Source organism: Erinaceus europaeus, chromosome 14 (genome assembly GCF_950295315.1).
Source record: "Erinaceus europaeus chromosome 14, mEriEur2.1, whole genome shotgun sequence".
In the NCBI taxonomy this organism is placed as follows: Eukaryota; Metazoa; Chordata; class Mammalia; order Eulipotyphla; family Erinaceidae; genus Erinaceus; species Erinaceus europaeus.
This window is the reverse complement of record NC_080175.1, coordinates 42,706,325-42,725,010: the sequence shown is the minus strand read 5'-3', so window position 1 is coordinate 42,725,010 and position 18,686 is coordinate 42,706,325. Positions and strand designations below refer to the sequence as shown.

Genomic DNA, 18,686 nt, shown 5'->3' with positions numbered 1-18,686 from the left:
CTGGTTTCTCCCTTCTGCTGTCTCTTGGCTTGAGAAAGAAACGGGGATGTTTGCTGGGGTCTTGAGCCACCATGGAGAATGTCACTCCACCCAGTGCCCTCCTGGTGCTGACACCCCCCTCCCGACATTTCTGTGCACAGCCAGGAGACCCTCTCCCTGAGATGGGTGTGCACTAATAGGAGCCAGCCCCTTCCCTGGTGCCCCATACTCCAGAGGAGGTGGCCTGGAGCAGACTCTGTGTGACTGCTGACCTTGACTTCTGGGCTCCAGGCTGCTGGGTAGCCGGGGGACCCCATTTCAGAGCTCTCAGGCTCCCCTGACCCATGAGGTCTCCTGCCCACCCCCAGTACCCATGGAGGTACCCACCAAATTGTTGTCCTCCCTGAGTCTGCTGAGCCTCCTCCCCAGGCCAGCCCCTGCCTTGTCCTGGGATGCCCCCACGTGTCCCCTGCGTGGCCCATCCTAATGCACGCTGCACCCTTGTCTTTGGGGGCCTGAGTGTGCTAGGGTGTGCGTGGCCCTTTTGTGTGGCCGTGCATGGCCCTGCCAACCCTGTACCCCTCCGCTGCTGTGTGCATCCCCCCCACTCCCACCCCAGGCATGATGTTCTATCTGGCTCTCAGGGCTGTCCATGTCCCTAACCCTGGCCTGTGTGGGGGAGGGGACAAAAGGGAATGGGTGTGGGGGCTCTGCTCTGGGCCTGTGGGGAAGGAGGCAGGGAGGTGAGGTGACCTGTGGGACTGTCCCTTAAGCATTTCTACAGTTGGGGAGTGAGGCTGTGCTGGGGCAGCAGGGGGATCAGGTGCCACTCCCACTATGACAGGGGATGGAGGCAGGGACATGGGGGAGGTTCTAAGTGGAGGGTGTCAGGGGGCTTGTAGCAGTGTGGAGGGTTGGGGTTCATATTGGAGGCTATGGGGTGCAGCCTGGGATTGGGAGGGGGCTAGCCTTGGGTAACAAAAAGGGATAAGGAAGGCACTGGTGGTGTCACAGGATTTGGCTCCCAGGCCTGAAGACAGGGCTTCTGGGAGGGAGTGTGGGAGGGAGCTTCTAGAAGCTCAGTGTGGGGAACAATGGAGCAGGTGCCCCCTTCCAATGGTGAGAGTAGCCCTCCCCCCAGGATGGGGTGAGAAGGATGGAGGTAGGGTTGGGCAAGATCTCTGCATTTGTTCTCAGGAGAAACTGGGTGTCACTGCAGTTGGGGTGTGGCAGGGTGGGAGGGTCAAGAGAGGCCAGAGGCTGGGGTCACACTTGTCAGAGGGTCAGAGGCCATTTCCTCCTTAAAATGACGGGGTGGGGGGGGAGATTCAGAGTGAGGGGCAGGTGAGGGAGGTGTATTTCTGGGTCTGAAACACAGATGTCCTGGGGGGTCTCCCTAACTTCCCTCAGGCAGCATTGATCTTTTGTGGACCCCTGCCTCCTGCCTAGGCATTGGCAGAGAGACCAGCCCTCCAGAGGACTGGGGGGGGGAATCAGAGTTGGGGGGGCATGTTTGCAATTGTACTGCCCCTGAGGGGCATTTGGCATTGGGAAGGGCAGAGCCTGTAGGGCCCATCTCCCTGGATGGTCTGAGCATGGCTCCTGTTCCCTGCTGGAGTGCCTCCCTCCCAAGGGCACCCAGGAGGGCTAGGCATGGAGCCTGGGGCTGCCTGGCAGGGGTGCTCGCCCTCTCTTCCACACCCCATGCTGGTGAGGTCTGGGTGGTCCTGGGCTGGCCGACGCTCACCCCCTTTCTTTCCGCAGACTCATCCCTCCCCTTAACCAGCTGGAGCTGCTCCGGAACCTCAAGAGCAAGTCTGGACTCACCTTCAGGTCAGCAGGGGCCCCTGGCTGGAGCTGGGGGGCATGTACCCCAGATTTCCCAGGGAGAGGATTCACCATGTGACCCAGACCCTCAGGATACCCTCGTAATCTTGTGAACCTGGTGGCTTCTGCTTCTCCCGCTGAGCCCAGGCACCCACACAGGGGCCACTGGTCTGTGGGTGACCCAGGACTGGGGGGCTGACGAATGGGGCTCCTTGGATAAGAACCAGAGGAGAGCACCCCAGAGCCACCCAGCCTGCAGTGCTGAATGATGTGGGAGGGCATGTGGTATAGGTGACCACTGCTTCCTGCTGAGCACCCAAGAAGAGTGTTTTGAGGCAGGCAGGGGAGCATGGCCCACTGATGCAAGACATGTCCCTGGGATCCAGTGACAACCATGCATCTGGAGAAAAATTTCAATTGGAATGCTTCACCAAAGAATCTCCGTCTGAGCACCTCTGGACTAGAGGTTCCCTAAATCCAACTCAAGGCAGCCAGTGACAACGTGGAAAAGCCCCCCAACCACAGGCACTGGGACTGGAGCAACAGGCGGCCTCTTTCCAGGACCTTGCAGCTAGCAACGGTCAGAATGAAGGTGGTTGCCCGTCCAGCATCCTGGATGAAGCCCGTAGCCCTGGAAGGACTCTGGCCAGTACAGTGGATGTATCCACTGGCCCCTGAGAGTGTGGCCGGAGCACACATGCAGGGGTTGGCTTGTGGAGGGGCAGGCAGAAGATGGCTGGAAGGGGCTCTGGTGGGCGTAGGAGGTGGCTGTGCTGTGCTGAGCCCCAGCTGAGCTGGCCTGGATATGGACTCTGACACAGGTGCCCAGTCAGGGCCTGGTGGACACAAGGTGTATGGATTCAGGGGTGAAGGAGAGCCCCCACCCACAAGACAGAACTCTGGGCTGGCTGGGTGCTGGGTGCTGGGTTCACGGAACTCTTTAGTACCTAAGAGAGAAGAGCCAGCACAAGGAGGAACTGCTCAGTGACAAGGGAGCCGTGCCTGGAGTGGTGGGGCTCTTGCTTGGCCACAAGCATGGGATAGCCATTAGGGGGCTTGCATCAGGCTGGCCAGAGTGGGGTGTGGACCTCCATGAGGGGTCCAGCCAGCCCTGCAGGTGGATAGCAACCTGGGGTGGGGTCTAGGACTCTGATACCCACAGAAGTGCTATCATGGGGGACAAGTTCAGGAGACCCTTGAGTCCTGGATAATGGTGTTTATGGTGGCCCTGGCCGGAGGCCAGGTTGGGGAGCCAGAGCTGCCCCCAGAGTGTGTGCAGGCCCCCCCCAAATAAAGGTGGGGGTGAGCCTGTCTCCTGTGGCCGCTTGCTTTGCTGGTTTTCCTGTTTCCAGGGTGAACTGTCCTGGGCTCACTTAGCAGGTCTGGGTATTGACATGCTGACTCTGGGACTTTTTGAAATAACAACATTCACATGAAATGGTGGACAATTCAGTCTCTGCTGGATGACCATGTGGGAAAGAGCAGCTTCACACCATCATGGGAGGCGGTGGTCATGGGAAAGGCTGCTGTGTGTGGGGGGTTGTCTTCTCAGGGCTCTGAGCCTCCTGCTGTCACCCTGATTGTCCCCATGACTGACTGAAGCCACTGTCCATCCCTCTTCCCCTGGGAATTGCCCTGCAGACCCTTGGGGATTCTCAAGGTTGGGGGCTTCTGTGTCACCTTGTGGGGGATAAAGGGTGGCTGTGGGCTCTGGTGGGAAGCCTGGGCTGGTGGAGACTCCCTGCTAACAGTCTGTTGCTTCTGTTTGAAGGAAGGAGCCTCAGCCGGAACCCTCTCCAAGGTCAGTGTTGCCTGGGTGAGGCCTGAGTGCCCTCACACTGTCTGCTCTGTCAGGATTACCGGGATCCCGGGACACGTCCCTGCAGATGTGTGTCCTGCCCCACCTGGTGGTGCTGTGACCCTGAAGCCCTTCTTTTGGAATTCTGGGACATTCTGGGTTCACATACCCCATCCATGAGGGCAGCCCATGGGACCCAAAAATGGGGGCCTGGGAGTACCCCTTCCTGTTCAGCACATGGGGGTCAGGCCTGTGGGAAGTGGGGTCACTCAGACAGGTGTCTGTTGCCTTAGGGTGTGGCCTCCCTTGGGTCAGGCTGGCCAGCAGGCCCTTGGGTTTGCTGCAGGCGAGTCAGGGTGGAACCTTGTGGTGGGTGCCTGTGACAGGTGGGGTGACATGACTGCTATTCTACCAGAGTCCAGCCCACTCTGGAGTCCAGGTTGGATGGGCCTGTCCAGTTGTGGCCCCAGTGCCCCGACTTGTGAACTCCTCTGGTGGCCTTGATGGCCTGTGGGGGAGCTGGAGCTGGGCCCAGCCCTACCTCATTAGAGGACCTGCTCCTCCACCCACAGGTTCCCCAGGGGGGTGACAGCAAGTAACTGGCACTGAACCACTGAAGGTGCCTGTGCCTGAACCAGGAAGAACACCAGTAACCAGCTTTCTTACCCCCCCACCCCCCCCCAAGGAGATTCTCACCCCAGGCAGAGGGAGGCTCAACCCAACTTATCTGTCATCAGGGAAGGATGGCTGCAGGGGTACCCTGAAGGGAGCCCCATTTTGTCAGCCTGGGATGCTCTGAGCTTGGAGCTTAGATGGAGGAGGGTCTGTGGTCCAGCTGATGGCTGCAGGTGCCTCCTGATACTTGTGCCCCCTCAGGCCTGATGTGGCTTTTGCTCTCACCCCACGACTTCTGTCCCTGCCTTTCTCTCTCTCCTCTCCCACCCTTCTCTGCCTGGAAAATCTTGCTGATCCTCAAATGCCTTTCATTGTCCCCTGCACTCAGACCTCCTCCATGTGCCATGTGAGCAGGACGCAAGGTGAGACCATATGGGAGTCTCCCTAGCTTTCTGGAATGTTGTGTTGCTCCTCCTAGCTTCCATGCCACTGTCTTCATGGGTCCCAGGCTCCAGGGCCCTCTGCAGGCCGACCTGGCCCATTGTCCCCAGGGAGAGCTAGGCTGGGCCCTGTTGAAAGGCAAGTGGCCGGGTTTTGCACCAACATATGGTCCCACATAGGGCTGAGGAAGATATGGCGCTTAGAGGTGACTGGAGGTTGTGACTGGCCCCTGGGATCCCAGGACCTGTGGACATGGCATTTCCAGCTTCTGACTGGGCATATGCAAGGGACCCTCATGCCTCCTACTGTGGCAGTGGGTAGACCTGCCTCCAGCTGCCCAGGGAGGGAACCTTCTGTCAGGTTCCAGAGAATGGTTTCCCTGGCCTCCCACTGTGGTGGAGTTATGCCTGCACCCCTTCCGCCAGCATCTTGACTGGTTCTAGCCACAGGCACTCGACTCATGTGCCTGGGGGCCCTGATTCTGACCTTAAGTATCATGCATTCTGGCCCATCTGTGCTGGTGTGGAATAAAAACTGCTTTGGGGTCAGAGTTAAGGGCAGGCTGTGGGCTCACATGATGCACCCCCCACTTGAGCCTGGAGGAGACTCCAGTTTCCCTAGTCAGTTATTCATTGTTCTTGGTGCAAGCAGCAAGATTGGATGTGTCTGTCCTGCCTGGCCTTGGTGAGAAAATGCGACTCCTGGTCACCCTCACCCCCCACCCCCAGACCTGCCCTGGCATCTGCGTCCAGTGGCAGACAGACCAGTCTTTCTATGGCTTGTGTGGGCAGGCTGGTGCTATCTGGGGCCTGGCTAAGCAGGTTGATTTGGGGTTCTGGGTGTCCCCCAATGCAACAGGGGGCTTGGGGTGGTGTCACCAGTTCCCCAGCTCCTCTGGTGCTCCGACTTCACAGGAATCCCTGGCTTCAGGTGACTGCTTCCATTTCAGTTACAAATCAATCCCGGTTAAACACACTCCTGTCTCAGAAGTGGGGGTGGGTGGGGGCCCATCATTTACACAGCTGGGTGCCACCCTATCTTCGCACTGGGCACAATTTAGGTAGGGCCATGTGGGGTGCTTTAAGGCAGCAAAGCTGCTCTGGGGACTGGTCTGTCAAATTTGGGGTTCCTACTTCTAGCCTTTTTTCCGGGGATTGAATCCTCCAGGTATGTGTGTGTTGGGGAGCATGTGATGGGCTGGGAGCCTTGTACTGGCAGAGGGGACCAGGTAGGGATCTGGGTCCTGGGATATCAGGTGACAGGGCCTTTCCCTCAGTGGGACCCATGCTTGGACATTGGTCTCACCTACTCAGGGGAGGTCCTGTGAGCACATTCTTCACGTGTGACTCCAGAGCCAAGAACTCTGCCCTCCAGAGCAGGTATATGCCAGTGGAGGCCATTGGGACTCTGGGCTCTTCAGGCTCACAGTTTAAGAATGTCTTAGCAGTGACAGCTCCAAAGGTAGAGGGACTTGGGAAGGCCCGGAGGGAGACAGGGCCTCTCATCAGTCCCCGCTTCTGTTTCTGCTTGAAGGCCTGCTCGTGCTAGTGTAGGGATCAGTTGGGCCATTGGGGGAGTTCTTGAGAGCTTGTTTGGAGGTTCTAGCAGGGGAGCGCAGCTACTCGTATACCCTTGACTGAAGACTGGTCTGTCTCTATCTGGGGAAGGCTGTCCTCTTCGACCGAGCACGCAACTTTGGGAGGGATGCACATGGAGCAGTGAGGAGGAAGGGGACACTTGCCTAGCTATTAGGGGAGTTCTTAGAAAGACAAGTGTGGAATGTGGGTGGGAGAGAGCACAGTGCTTACTTAATGAATCTTCATGCTTGCAACTCTGAGGGCCCAGGTTCAATTCTTGGCAATATCATAAGCCAGAGCTGAGCGGTGCTGTGGGAAAGAAGGAAGGAAGGAAGGAAGGGTGAGTTAAGCAAAGGCCGAGTGTTGCCACGGGGCTGCCTGAAGACCTTCTCTTCTGGGAGGACTTTTGCATGGAGGAGGTCTTCCTGAGACCCCTTCTCCCTCTTCTCTTAGGCTTCCCTCTGGTCAGAGGTGGGCATTGCCTCCTGGGTAAACTGAGGCCCACTTCCAGTGGAGCCAGTAACTGGGCTCAGCAGACCTGAGCCCTCCATGATTGAGTGGTGAAGCCAAACCACACATTTCCACCCCACCCTGAAACATGCACTTTCCAGAGCCCTGTGCGTCTAGAACTGCCTCCAGCAGAGTCTGAGCCTGTGTATTATTATCTTTTTTGCTTGGCATGAGTGGAGCAAAAAATAATACATGGTGTGAAAGACACCCAGTCCCAAAGTCTGACTCTGGAAAGAAAAAGCGTTTTTGGAGGAAGAGCCTGAGAACTTCTTGCTCCAAAAACTAGGGACACTTTCTTTTCCACGCCAGCAGATTTTGGAGGGCAAGTGTGCTGATGGGGTGGTGCCGTCACCTGCCAGCCTGCCCCATGCTTGGCGCCTAGGCTGTGGCCGCACCCTGGCCGCGCCCGGGACTAACTGTGCTCTCCTGTTTGCAGTCCAGGCGGGCCGTGCAGGGAGTCTCTGTGTGGATGCTGCCCCGGACACTCTAGGTACCGCGTCCGGCCATGCTGCACGCCCTTCCTCTGCCTCCTCTGGCCCTTGCTTACTAGAGGTCCTCGACCCACCTGGGAGAGGCTGGTGCCCACCCGGCCCCCCACCCCTGATTCTGATTGGCTGCTTACGGTGGGACACTAGGACCCCGGGATCCAAACAGCCCTGGGCGCAGGCAGAACTAAGGGATGGTGGCTGTGCCCAGGCCCTGCCCTCTCCCCAGGCCAAATGCTGCTGCTGGAGCAAGAGGGGTCGGCCAGGGGCTCTGAAGCCCCCCCGGAATGGGCGCCGGCACCTCCCGGGGAGCCCTCTTCGGCACCTCTACTATGCACCCCGGGAGGGAGACAACACCCATTCTCGACATGGAAAGCCAGAAGCCCCAGCTCCCCGCCCCGTGCAGGCCTGGTCTGGGCCAGACTGGAGATGCCCCCTTTCCGCCCCCAGTCCACGTGGGGGAGCATCTGTCCTGCTTGCTCTGGTGCCCCCACCCTCCCCTCCTCCCTGCCAGCGTGGCCCCAGCCTCGGGCAGCTGTGCCCTCTTTGCGTGCATGGCCCTGAAGGCGGGGGGCCATTGGCTGTGGGTGGGGGCCGCATGCCTGCACCTCTGCATCTGAGCATGCTCTGGACACCCCCCCACCCGTGCACCTGGGGGCTTGAGGCGGGTGCTGGTGGGTGACTGCTGCAGCCCTGGGGAAGGATCCTGGCATTTGGCCCAGCAGAGCTTTCCCGGAGCTGGTGTCCAGGTGCTTCCCAGCTCGGGCTGGCCCAGTGTGTGGTGGGAGGCCAGGCTGCTTGGGGCCCACCCAGGGCCAGGTGCCCGGATTGGCTTAGCTGTGTGCAGGTGTTACAGAGTGCACCCACCTGGCCCTCCCTATCCCACCTTGCCTGGGCATGGGCCGTGCTTCTCCCTGTGGATGCCGGCTCCTCGTGCTGTGCTAGGCAGACTGGGGCCATCACCTTCCAGGGGAGCTGGGGGCGGGTGCAGACAGGGAAGGAGAGGCTCGGCTCGGCTCTGACTTCATCCTCACTCTATCAGGCCCCCTCAAGCCATGGGCCCTGCGTGACCCTTGGCCCTGGGGCTGGAGGCCAGGGCCTCCCCATCCTCACCCCTGCATCCGCCTATGGCTTCTGGAGCTCAGGTCTCCCCAGCCACCTGTAGGACTCCAGCTCTGTGGGCACCTTTATGTGTCTGTGTGGGGCCTTTGGGCACTGGGCTAAGGGGTCTGGGGTTCAGGGTCCACCCTGTGGGCTCTTCCCATCTGCCAGGCTTTGGCCATGGGGATGGTGGGGACAGGTCAGGCTCCCCGCTGTAGCTCCTGCCTCTAAGCCAGAGGCTAGGTCCTTGGAGGACCAAGGCTTCGGCCAGAACACGGACGCATTTCCTTGTTTTGAAGGGTCAGATGGCAGCTCAGAACCCCAGTGGAAGACAGTCCTCCCTAACAGGGGCTGCCCAATCTGGAGGGGTTGCCCAGAAGAAGTGTTGGGGGAGGTTGGCACTGAGGGTAGAGAAAAGGTTCCAGAAGCTGGGTAAAGTCCAGGGACTGTCTGGATCCTGGACTTGGTTCTGAGCTATGGCCCTGTGCTGCTGGTGCTCAGAGCCTCTGTCCAATCCCCTGATGGACTTTATTGCATGCCCGGAGACCCCTCCTGCAAAGACACCAGCACTGGCACAGGAGCCTGAGCAGCCACCCAAGGTGTGGGGCTGGGAGGTCACACAACTGGTCTGTGGTGTCCAAGTGGGTGAGTTAGTCACCCTTCTGCTGTCTGATGACCATGTCTCAGAGGGGGACCCAGGGGTACCATGGTGGGGTGGCCCTTTCTGGGGACCACTGGGTGGTGGTGGCACCTGAGCACATGGCTTGGGTTCCAGGGACTGCGCTGCAGCTGCTCAGGCTGGCAGGGGGTGTGGGATGACTCTGGCGGTGTGGCTGGGTGTGGGCCTCACAAGGACCTCACTCTCTGACCATCGGTGGGAATTGTCCAGGGAGTGGTGAGCAGCCCCTTGACTAGCCCCCAAGCTTCCCCCTGTTATTCTCTTCCTGTTCTGTACATGGGGATCTGGGGACAAGCTTGCAGCCCTCCTGAGCCTAAGTCTGGGCAGGTGGGGTATAGGGAGGCTATGCCCTGACTGGTTCTGGGGGTAAGGGTGGGGGGACAGGGAATCCACTGAACGCTGGGCCCAGAGAAGGCAGGCGTAGGATAGTAGGGACCCAGTGGTGGCAGTAAAAGTGACATGAGAGCCCAGTGATATCATCTCTGTCCAGGGGGAGCTATGGGGGCCACCACTCTGCTCCATGTCCTCCTGGGGCCCCCCACAGCTGCCCCCCCCAGTCACTGACTTCTCCAGGCCTCCCGAGGGGGCAGTGCCCGCTTCAAGTGCTTGTTTTGCAGAGTGACCTCTCTCGATGTCTTTCTGTGTGTCTGTCTGTCTGTCTTTGTTGGTTCTCACGGGAGCAGCCAGAAGGTCAGTTTGAAAGACCGTGTCTTCTCCAGCCCCCGAGGTGTGGCTGCCAAGGGCAAGGGGTCTCCACAGACCCAGCCCGTTCGGCGCTCGCCCAGTGCTGACCAGAGCCTGGAGGACAGTCCCAGCAAGGTGCCTAAGAGCTGGAGCTTTGGAGACCGCAGCCGGGCTCGGCAGGCTTTCCGGATCAAGGGTGCCGCCTCTCGCCAGAACTCAGAAGGTGGGTAGGGGACCTCCTGCATCCCCCCCAGGGAACTTTTCTGCTCTGTCACCTAGAAACCTCCTTATAAAAGCAAAGAACAGTCTAGGCAGTTAAGCACAAATATTGCCATGTGCAAGGACCCAGATTCGAGCCTCTGTTCCCTACCTGAGGGGGAGGGGGAGAAGCTTCACAAGTGGTGAAGCGGATCTGCAGTTGTCTCTCTGTATCTCCTCCTCCCCTCTCAATTTCTCTCCTTCCTATTCAATAAAGTAGAACGAAAGAAAAGGGAGTGGGGATAGCCAGCTGGGAGGTGCAAAGCCCCAGCAATAACTCTGGTGACAACAAAAAATAATTATAAATAAGAACAAAGAACTCTAGCAGCTGGTGTCTTTATGATGTTGAAAAGCCATTTTCTCCTTCTGGCTCCAGAATGTTCCATGCTCCCTCCAGCCCCCAGGTCCACCTTGCTTTGTCTGGTGGGCTAATCCATCCTGGACATGTCAGGATGTGAAATGGTTTTGTTTGTTCTTGGCTCTGCTCCTGGGCACATGCCAGGAGCTGCCTTTTCTGTCCACCACTGTATGCTGTCCCAGTCCTCTGTCCACTCATGAATACATCCTTTTTGTTTCTCAAGTGTCCATCCTAGGGGTCACAGCCTGAGGGACAAGGTCCTAGCCAGGGCAGCAGCTGAGGAATGTAGGATGGAATGTGGGGGACATGTTCCAGAAGGCACAGAAAGGCCCTGGACCCATGGAGCGTGAGGCAGGAGGGGACGTGGGGTGGTGGTGTCACAGAGGCCTCCTTCCTCCCAGAAGCAAGCCTCCCTGGGGATGATATTGTGGACGACAACAAGAGTTGCAACTGCGAGTTTGTGACAGAGGACCTCACACCAGGCCTTAAAGTCAGCATTCGTGCTGTGTGGTGAGTCCCGGGCCATCAAGGGGTGGTGGTGGTGTGTGTGTGTGTGTGGGGGGACCACCTCAGAGGGCCCCCCTGGGTCTTAGTGCCCTGTGGTCCCCAGCTGGTGTGATTCCTGCCCAGCTGGGGTTCCTGTCACAGCTGGGCCCAGAGAAGCACCCCAGCAGCAAGCCCAGGCCATTCAGGGGGTGGTGTTGGGGGCGCTGGGAGGGCCAGCAGGTTGGGGCAGGTGGACCTGGCTCACTGTCCATTCATTCCCTACAGTGTCATGCGGTTCTTGGTGTCCAAGCGGAAGTTCAAGGAGAGCCTGCGGCCCTATGATGTGATGGATGTGATCGAGCAGTACTCGGCAGGCCACCTGGACATGTTGTCCCGCATCAAAAACCTGCAGTCCAGGCAAGAGGCCACAGTTGGTTGTGGGGCTGTCATATGGGCCAAACCTGAGGGGTGCAGCAGGGGGTGTGTGTGTGTGTGACACAGTTGCCTCTGAGGAGGCAGGGCATTGGCCCTGCATGCTTTGACTTCCCAGTCCCCACCCCTCACTCACTCCACCAGCCCCTAGGTGGGTTTCCTGCCATGTCCTCTCATGTGGTCACTTGTGAGCATCTCTGTTGTCTCTCCCCCCATGCTGTGGTGTGTGTGTGTTTCATGCCCACACATGGGAGAATGCATACGTGGGCTTGTACAAGTTTGTGTGTGCACACATGTCACCTGCTGTACATGTGTGCTATAACTGTGTACTGTGTTTGTGCGTGTGTGTGTGTGAGTTTGCACTGAGATGTGAGCCCAGGGTTTTCGTGAGGCACCAGCTATGCCCCTTGGTGGCTCTCCTTCCAGGAGGGGTACACCTATTCTTTCCCCCCACCACAAGGGAGTGCCTCTCCCTGGGTAGCATGAGAGGAAACTCATGAACGCATTGCTGTCTGTGCTTCGTATCTGAGCACTAGTTTGCCCCTAAGTTAAAGACCCCCAGGCTGTGCCCCTAGCACACACACACACTCGTGGGAAGGAGTATTCGTGGTGCATGCACAGAACCTTGCACACTCCACATGTGTGTGTCCGCACACAGCCAGCGTGAGTCCACATGTGCTCATGGGCATCACACATCGCCACCCCACAAACATGAGCAGCATGTGTTCTTGGGGGCTTTAGGGGGGGGTCGCAAGGCTCACACATTGGTGGTTGAGCCCTCTGGGACCCAGGATGAGGCACTGGCTAGAGCCCTGGTGTGTGTGTGAGCACATATGTGTGTGTGAGAGAGACTGTGAGCATGTGTGTATGGGAGAGAGAGAGACAGAGAGAGACAGAGAGAGAGCGGACCTGTCAACCACTGTGTGTGAGCAGATACCGTAGCTCGAGGCAGTGTGAGTGGCCGTCTGTGTCCTGGCCTCCTTGTGTCTCACTGGAGCTGTTTCTGTCCTCAGCCTCCTCCTTTCTTCCTTTTGCCACTTGGAACTTGGGTGCTCAGGCCTTGGAATGGTGGGTTCTGGCAGGGATCTGCGGCTCCACCCTGGGACTGGCCCTGCACCCCTGCACTTGCAGGTGTAGCCAGTCCCCTTCGTCCCAGCCCAGAGCCTCACCTGCGCCGGGAGGGAGGGACAGACGGACACCTGTGGGCTTGTCCGCTGACCCTTGGGGGCTCTGGGCCCCACTGGCTCCCCTTCTGTGTGGCTTCACGACACGTTTGCTGCTCTCTTTCTTCTTGTTCACTCCTGCCAGGATAGATATGATTGTGGGCCCCCCACCCCCTTCAACTCCCCGGCACAAGAAGTACCCCACCAAAGGACAAACGGCCCCTCCAAGAGAGTCGCCCCAGTACTCTCCTAGGTTAGGACGCCCCTACCCCCACCTCCCACCCATGGCTTGTCTCTGTGGAATGGCCAGCCCCCTTCATCCCGGAACATGACGGCGCCCCTCACCCCATCATTCTGCAGGGTTCAGGGACATCCCTCTGTCCCCGTGGGGTACCTGGCGTTGCTCCCTCATCAACTCCCTCCAGGGCATCCTGGTGTGTACCCCCCACAGGAGCAGGAAGGATAGCCCAGAAGGAGCAGTGTAGGGTCCTCAGATCCTATCCAGTGCTATCTGCTCCAGGAAGGGTGGGTGGGAAGTTGCTGCCCTGACGTGACCTCTTGGGCCTGTAGTGCTCTGGGGTCTTCAGTTACTGTCACTGTGAGACTTGAAGGCAGACCCCCAACTCAGGCTCAGCCAAAACTGGCCCTTTGGTGACCATTGCTGGCTTCTGAGGGCTGGTCCTTTGTCCCCAGGCAGGGCCATGAGGTGAGTTGCCTGCCCATGTGTAGCCTAGGGCCAGTACACTGGGTCCCTGAAGAGAGTGGGGCAGTTGGGGGGGGGGGGTCCCTGTGAGCAGACAGGGCTCCCTGGACCTCTCAGACTGTGCAGACTTGAGTACCTCAGCCCCAAGCAGCCTGTGAGAGCCAGGCCAGAATCTAGGCCTAGGGTGCTGAAGGCTGACGGGGAGAGGTGCAGGCCTCTTGGCCCTTGCAACCCCATCTTCCACTCATGGGCAATGCCATGGAGGGTTGTAGGATAGCACATGAGAGTCACTGGAGGGTCCTTCCCCCTCACTGCCCCTAGCCCTCCACCCCCAGTAGCTCCAAGCTAAGCCTGTGACCAAGGGTCCCAGCGCCCCCTCCAAGCAGGTGGCCGTCATGTGTCGGGGGTGAAGGTGCTGAGCACCATGCCTGCACCGCGTGCACCTGGAACCCACAGAACCCTCTCCATCTTCCACCAGCATCTGCTTGGAGCTCAGGGGGACACCCCCACAGTCCCCTGTGCCCGCCGTCTTCCCTGCATGAGTCAAGCATGGAGGCCCTGAGCATGATGTGCTTTGCAGTGGCTGCCGGGCCTGACCCCCTCCTGCTTCGTGCGATGAAAGAAAACAGCACCCAGCTCCCAGCGCTGTCTTGCCCAGGCAGACAGGGCAGCCTGCAGGCAGGCAAGGGGCACCCTCCAGCACCCCAAAGTTCCCAGGTGCCCTTGGTTCCAGAGACCAGGAGGGAGCTTCAGCTCCTAGACTCAGAGCGGCTGTCCCAGGGCCCCAGCCGGCAGGAGGTGTTTCTCAGTCAGCACCCACAGACTTGGGGGTCCCCAGCCCACAGTCTCAGGACCCCCCAGTAGCCCCAACTCCTGGCATCTGTGGGTTCCCTGCCATCAAAGAGAAATCCTCGGGCCAAGGACACCACCTCCTCTTCTCGTTGGCATTTGTCACCCCTTGCATCCTACATGCACACACCTATGCACATGCGTGTGCACACACTAAGCACATGTGAATTCAGCAAACAAGCACAGGAGGTGGACATTTCAAGCCTGCATGCACCATGCATGTGGGCACAGTCCACACTCATGTGCACAGACAGGAGCACATGTGCACAAGTGTGACACTGGAAGGATGGCAGCAGTGCACTTGTGTGTGCCCCTGCACACACACAGCTAACACGTGCACTCACAAGTGCAAACATGTGGACACACACCAGCTAGTCACAGGTTTGCACACATGTGTTCACATGTGGGTTGAACTTACACACACACACACACACACACACACACACACACACACATGCCTTCTGGTTGGCAGTGGCTCTGTCTGTCTCCTGTGGTGTGTTAGTGACTTCCCGTGTCGGTCTCTGTCCCTCCCGTGTGGTGCATGGAACCTCACCGCCTCCCTGCTTCTGTCCCCCTGCTGCAGACATATGACCATCCCCACCCACCGTGGGCTTCAGTGGCACATTACATGGGAGTAAAGCTCGGGCGGGGGTGGGGTTGGAGGCTTGGGGACCGGCCCCGGTCCCTCCACTTTACTCCTGGTTAATGTGCCAGCCACCAGGGTGGCATGGCCAGGGAGCCACTCAAAGTCATCAGAGCAGGAGACCCAGGTGCCCGGTCCACCTGTCCTGGTGCCCCATTGCCCCTCACTCAGTCCTGAGCTCCGGGGAGCCTGGGTCTGGGGGCCGTGGCCTGGATCAGGGGGAGAGGGCCCAGGTCAGCACATGTGGTCTGCTCACAGGGGCTGTTCCCTGCAGGGTGGACCAGATCGTGGGCCGGGGACCCACCGTCACTGACAAGGACCGCAGCAAGGGCCCTGCTGAGGCGGAGCTGCCTGAGGACCCCAGCATGATGGGCCGGCTGGGGAAGGTGGAGAAGCAGGTGGGACAGCCCTGCTCGCTGACTGGAGACCCCACAACCTCAATCCCACCTGGTCCAGGCCATATCCCTTCCTCATGCTCTAGCCACATGCCTGCCACATGGGCTGGGGTTCCCTGTGATCCCCACCCCCCAGCCCTGGACTAGTCACCAGCTCATCCCTCTGTCCTGCTCTGGCTGTTTGCCTGGCCTTGTGTCCCTGTCCCCGACCCCCCAGCCCATCCTGGCCCCTGAGGTGGGGAGCCTTGCCTGCCCGAGGCCCAGCATCCCGTTTCACAGGTGCTGTCCATGGAGAAGAAACTGGATTTCCTCGTGAACATCTACATGCAGCGCATGGGCATCCCCCCCACTGAGACAGAGGCCTACTTTGGGGCCAAGGAGCCAGAGCCAGCGCCCCCATACCACAGCCCCGAGGACAGCCGTGAGCAGGGAGCCCGCAACGGCTGCATCATTAAGCTCATCCGCTCCACTAGCTCCATGGGCCAGAAGAATCTGTCGGCGCCTCCACCTGCCGCACCCCCTGCCCAGTGCCCGCCCTCCACCTCCTGGCAGCAGTGTGCCCCACGCCAGAGCCACGGGATGTCACCTGTGGGGGACCCTGGCCCACTAGTGCGCATCCCGCCACCCCCAGCCCATGAGCGCTCAGTGTCAGCCTACGGCGGGGGTTCTCGGGGGGGCGGCGAGCACCCCCGGCAGGAGGAGGCAGTGGCTGGCCTGCGGGACAGCGACACGTCCATCTCCATCCCATCGGTGGACCATGAGGAGCTGGAGCGCTCCTTCAGCGGCTTCAGCATCTCCCAGTCCAAGGAGAACCTGGACGCGCTGGGTGGCGGCTATGCGGCAGTGGCCCCCTGCGCCAAGGTACGGCCCTACATTGCCGAGGGGGAGTCGGACACAGACTCGGACCTGTGCACGCCCTGTGGACCCCCACCGCGCTCTGCCACGGGTGATGGGCCCTTCGGGGATGTGGGCTGGGCCCGGAAGTGAGAACATGCTGCTTGGCCTCTGGGCTCCAGGAGGACAAGGCCCCTCCAGTGGGCAGGGTATAGGGGGCTTCCCAAGTACCTGGCATTTTTGGGGGTGGGTGTGGCCTTCCCCAGGCTGGAGGTCCTTGCCAGGAGTGGGGTTCCTGGCTGCAGGCCGGGTGGTGTGGGGGTAGCCTCCCTCCCAGGGAGGGTAGGCACCAAGGAGCAAGATATCAGGGGTCCCTCTGTGTGAGGCTTTGAGTCTCCCCCCAGCCCTGGACCAGTCACCAGCTCATCCCTCTGTCCTTCCCCAGCTGTCTGCCTGTCCATCCATAGCCCTTAGGCATCCACAGAGCCAGCATCTCCCCTCCTGGGGGTCCTGTGATGAGCGCTTTCTGGAGTTCAATGAGCCCCAGAGCACAGCTGCTGAGTATCTGCTCTGGTGGTGAGGGACGTCTGCACAGGAGAGGCTAAGGGGAGCCTGGGAAAATAGGGGTTTGGCATCACCATGGCCTCTCTGGACATGGCCAGCAAGGGGGAGGGTAGAGGGTGTGGTGGTATGATGTTACTGGTCCCCATCAGTGTCCTGACATACTGGGAATGGGGGCGCCAGAAAAGATAGGCCCCATAAGCAGAGGGCCACATGCTAAACTACATGCTCTGTAGGCATTCTCATGGCTGACCCCTGTCCACTAACCTGCCCTTGGGCTGTCACTTCCTGAGCCCTGTCCCTCCTGTCACAGGCATGTGGGCCAATGGGCAGCAGCTAGAGCCTGAGAGGAACAGGAGTACAGTTCCCGGCCTTGTAATCAGGACCTGGGAGTGTCTGTTGTATTGGGTGATGGCCCTTGGGTTGCACCACTCAGACCCAGTCCAGACCCCCAACTTCCCTAAGACACAGGGTAGAGGGAGAACCTTTAGTGGTCCTTGGTTGAGGAGGGATCATCTAAGAAGGACCCCAGAGCAGCTTTTGAGGGAGCCTTGGCTCTGGCCTGTGGAGTCCTGGTGTCCAGGAGCATTTGAGGAGCTGTGTCTGCCTTCCCTGGGGAGTATTTGCTGAGCTTGCAGGGGGCCCTCCCTGCCTGGGCCACACCCCCATGCTATCAGGGGGTGCTGCTCTGCCACTGAGAATCCCTCATCCTGCTGCATCCCTACCTTTGTACACCCCCCCCCCGGCACTCCATCTCTAAGACTTGTTCCCCACTTGGGACCTGGGAGGCATGAAGTGGGAACCCCAACAGGAGCCCCTCACTCTCCCAGTATAGCAGAGCTCCAGCTGGAGGCCTTGAGTAGGGTACCCCCAGACAGGGCACCCCCAGGCCAGCCTCCCAGCCAAGCATCCACATGGACCCCAGCTCTGATTTCAGGAGTTTCATCTCTGGCCTCCAGTACTGGACGTCTGGGGCCCCACTGCACCCTCAGCCCAGCTCTGGGGCCCGAAGTCTGTGTTTCTGTGGGGCGGGGTCCACAGAGGGTGCAGTTCTCTGAGTGTAAAGGGGTAGAGGCCCCATCTTGCCTCCTCCATACCCCAGGGTGCAGGCTCCCTGTCTTCAGATGGGTGTTGGAGGAGGCTGGGGACTTCCCCAGAAGTCTGGCACTTTCTTGGGTGTGTGTTGAGGACAGGAGTGGCCAAAGGCCAGCTGCCACTGGCCATCAGTTTTTCCTCAGACATACCTGAGCAGATGCACATCACAGGCATCTGTGCATATGTGTACATTCATCGACAAAAGATGTGTGTACATGAACACCCAGATATAAGCGCACACACACACACACACACACACACACACACACTGACATGTACACAGCACACACACAAGGCTCAGATACATAAGTCACATTCACACTAGAGTTCACTGCACACACACACACACACACTGACATGTACACAGCACACACACAAGGCTCAGATACATAAGTCACATTCACACTAGAGTTCACTGCACACACGTGCGCGCACACACACACACACACACACACACCACATATGTGCACATGTGTCAGATTAGCAGCCTTTTGAGCTCTGCATGCTCTCAGCTTAGGGGGAGTGACCAGGGCTGGGGGGCTGAATGTTGTTCCTAGGGCAGGGGTGCCCATAGCAGCACTGGTAGGGGGTCTGTTTGGCACCCCAGGGTCTCAGCTGGCTGGTGGGATGCAGAGCCTTGGGCCTATCAAATACCAGGAGGCCTTAGGGGCAGGGCCAGGAGACCCCATGTCCCTGTGGATGTGCAGATATGGCATTGGGGCTCCTTTTGCCCTCTTCAGCTGCAAGGCTGGCCCCATTTCTGGGGTGTGGTGAGTGCTTGAGGCTTTCTGGGGCTGGAAGGACTGTCCAGGGCAGGGGGCTCCTTCCAGAATGTCCCCAAGGGAGGTCACAGCTATCTCTTTAGTAGCACTGCTCACCCTTATGAAGGACCCCACATGCTGCTCTGTGGGACTCGGACTGACAGGAAAGACAAGGGACAGGCCCCAGGTCTGGTCACCAGGCAGCACTGAGCCCTCACTGACCTCCCCCGGCCACCAGGTGAGTGTGTGTGTGTGTGGGAGAGTTCTCTCTCTTGCCAGCCTCCACCCCACACAGAGAGCCCCCTATTCTCACTGTGGGTGGATGGAGCTGGCCCTGAGACTTTTCTAGACGCTTCCTGCGGAACCTGTGGGTGGCAGGCTCCTGGAGACCTTTGTAGAAACCACACATTTGTATCTATTTCCTAGTCACCTGATTGTAAATAACATCCACG

The 18,686-nt window shown here is 59.2% G+C and overlaps 1 protein-coding gene across 14 annotated transcripts in view; it reads left to right on the top strand.

Moving 5' to 3' along the window:
- KCNQ2 (potassium voltage-gated channel subfamily Q member 2) overlaps positions 1 to 18,233 on the top strand; it is a 47,245-nt gene extending 29,012 nt beyond the window's left edge. For 2 of the 14 annotated variants that reach the window (XM_016188714.2, XM_060171618.1), the window contains 8 exons: positions 1,744 to 1,812; positions 3,578 to 3,607; positions 9,696 to 9,919; positions 10,714 to 10,822; positions 11,084 to 11,215; positions 12,539 to 12,646; positions 14,863 to 14,986; positions 15,263 to 18,233. In XM_016188714.2, the coding sequence (XP_016044200.1) occupies positions 1,744 to 1,812; positions 3,578 to 3,607; positions 9,696 to 9,919; positions 10,714 to 10,822; positions 11,084 to 11,215; positions 12,539 to 12,646; positions 14,863 to 14,986; positions 15,263 to 15,970 (1,504 nt within the window). In that variant the 3' untranslated portion in view covers positions 15,971 to 18,233. Of the gene's footprint in view, positions 1 to 1,743; positions 1,813 to 3,577; positions 3,608 to 7,183; positions 7,238 to 9,695; positions 9,920 to 10,713; positions 10,823 to 11,083; positions 11,216 to 12,538; positions 12,647 to 14,862; positions 14,987 to 15,262 lie in introns of all 14 variants that reach the window. The other 12 variants (XM_016188715.2, XM_060171614.1, XM_060171617.1 and 9 more) reach the window with 8 other exon arrangements.
- Positions 18,234 to 18,686: the final 453 nt, after the last annotated feature.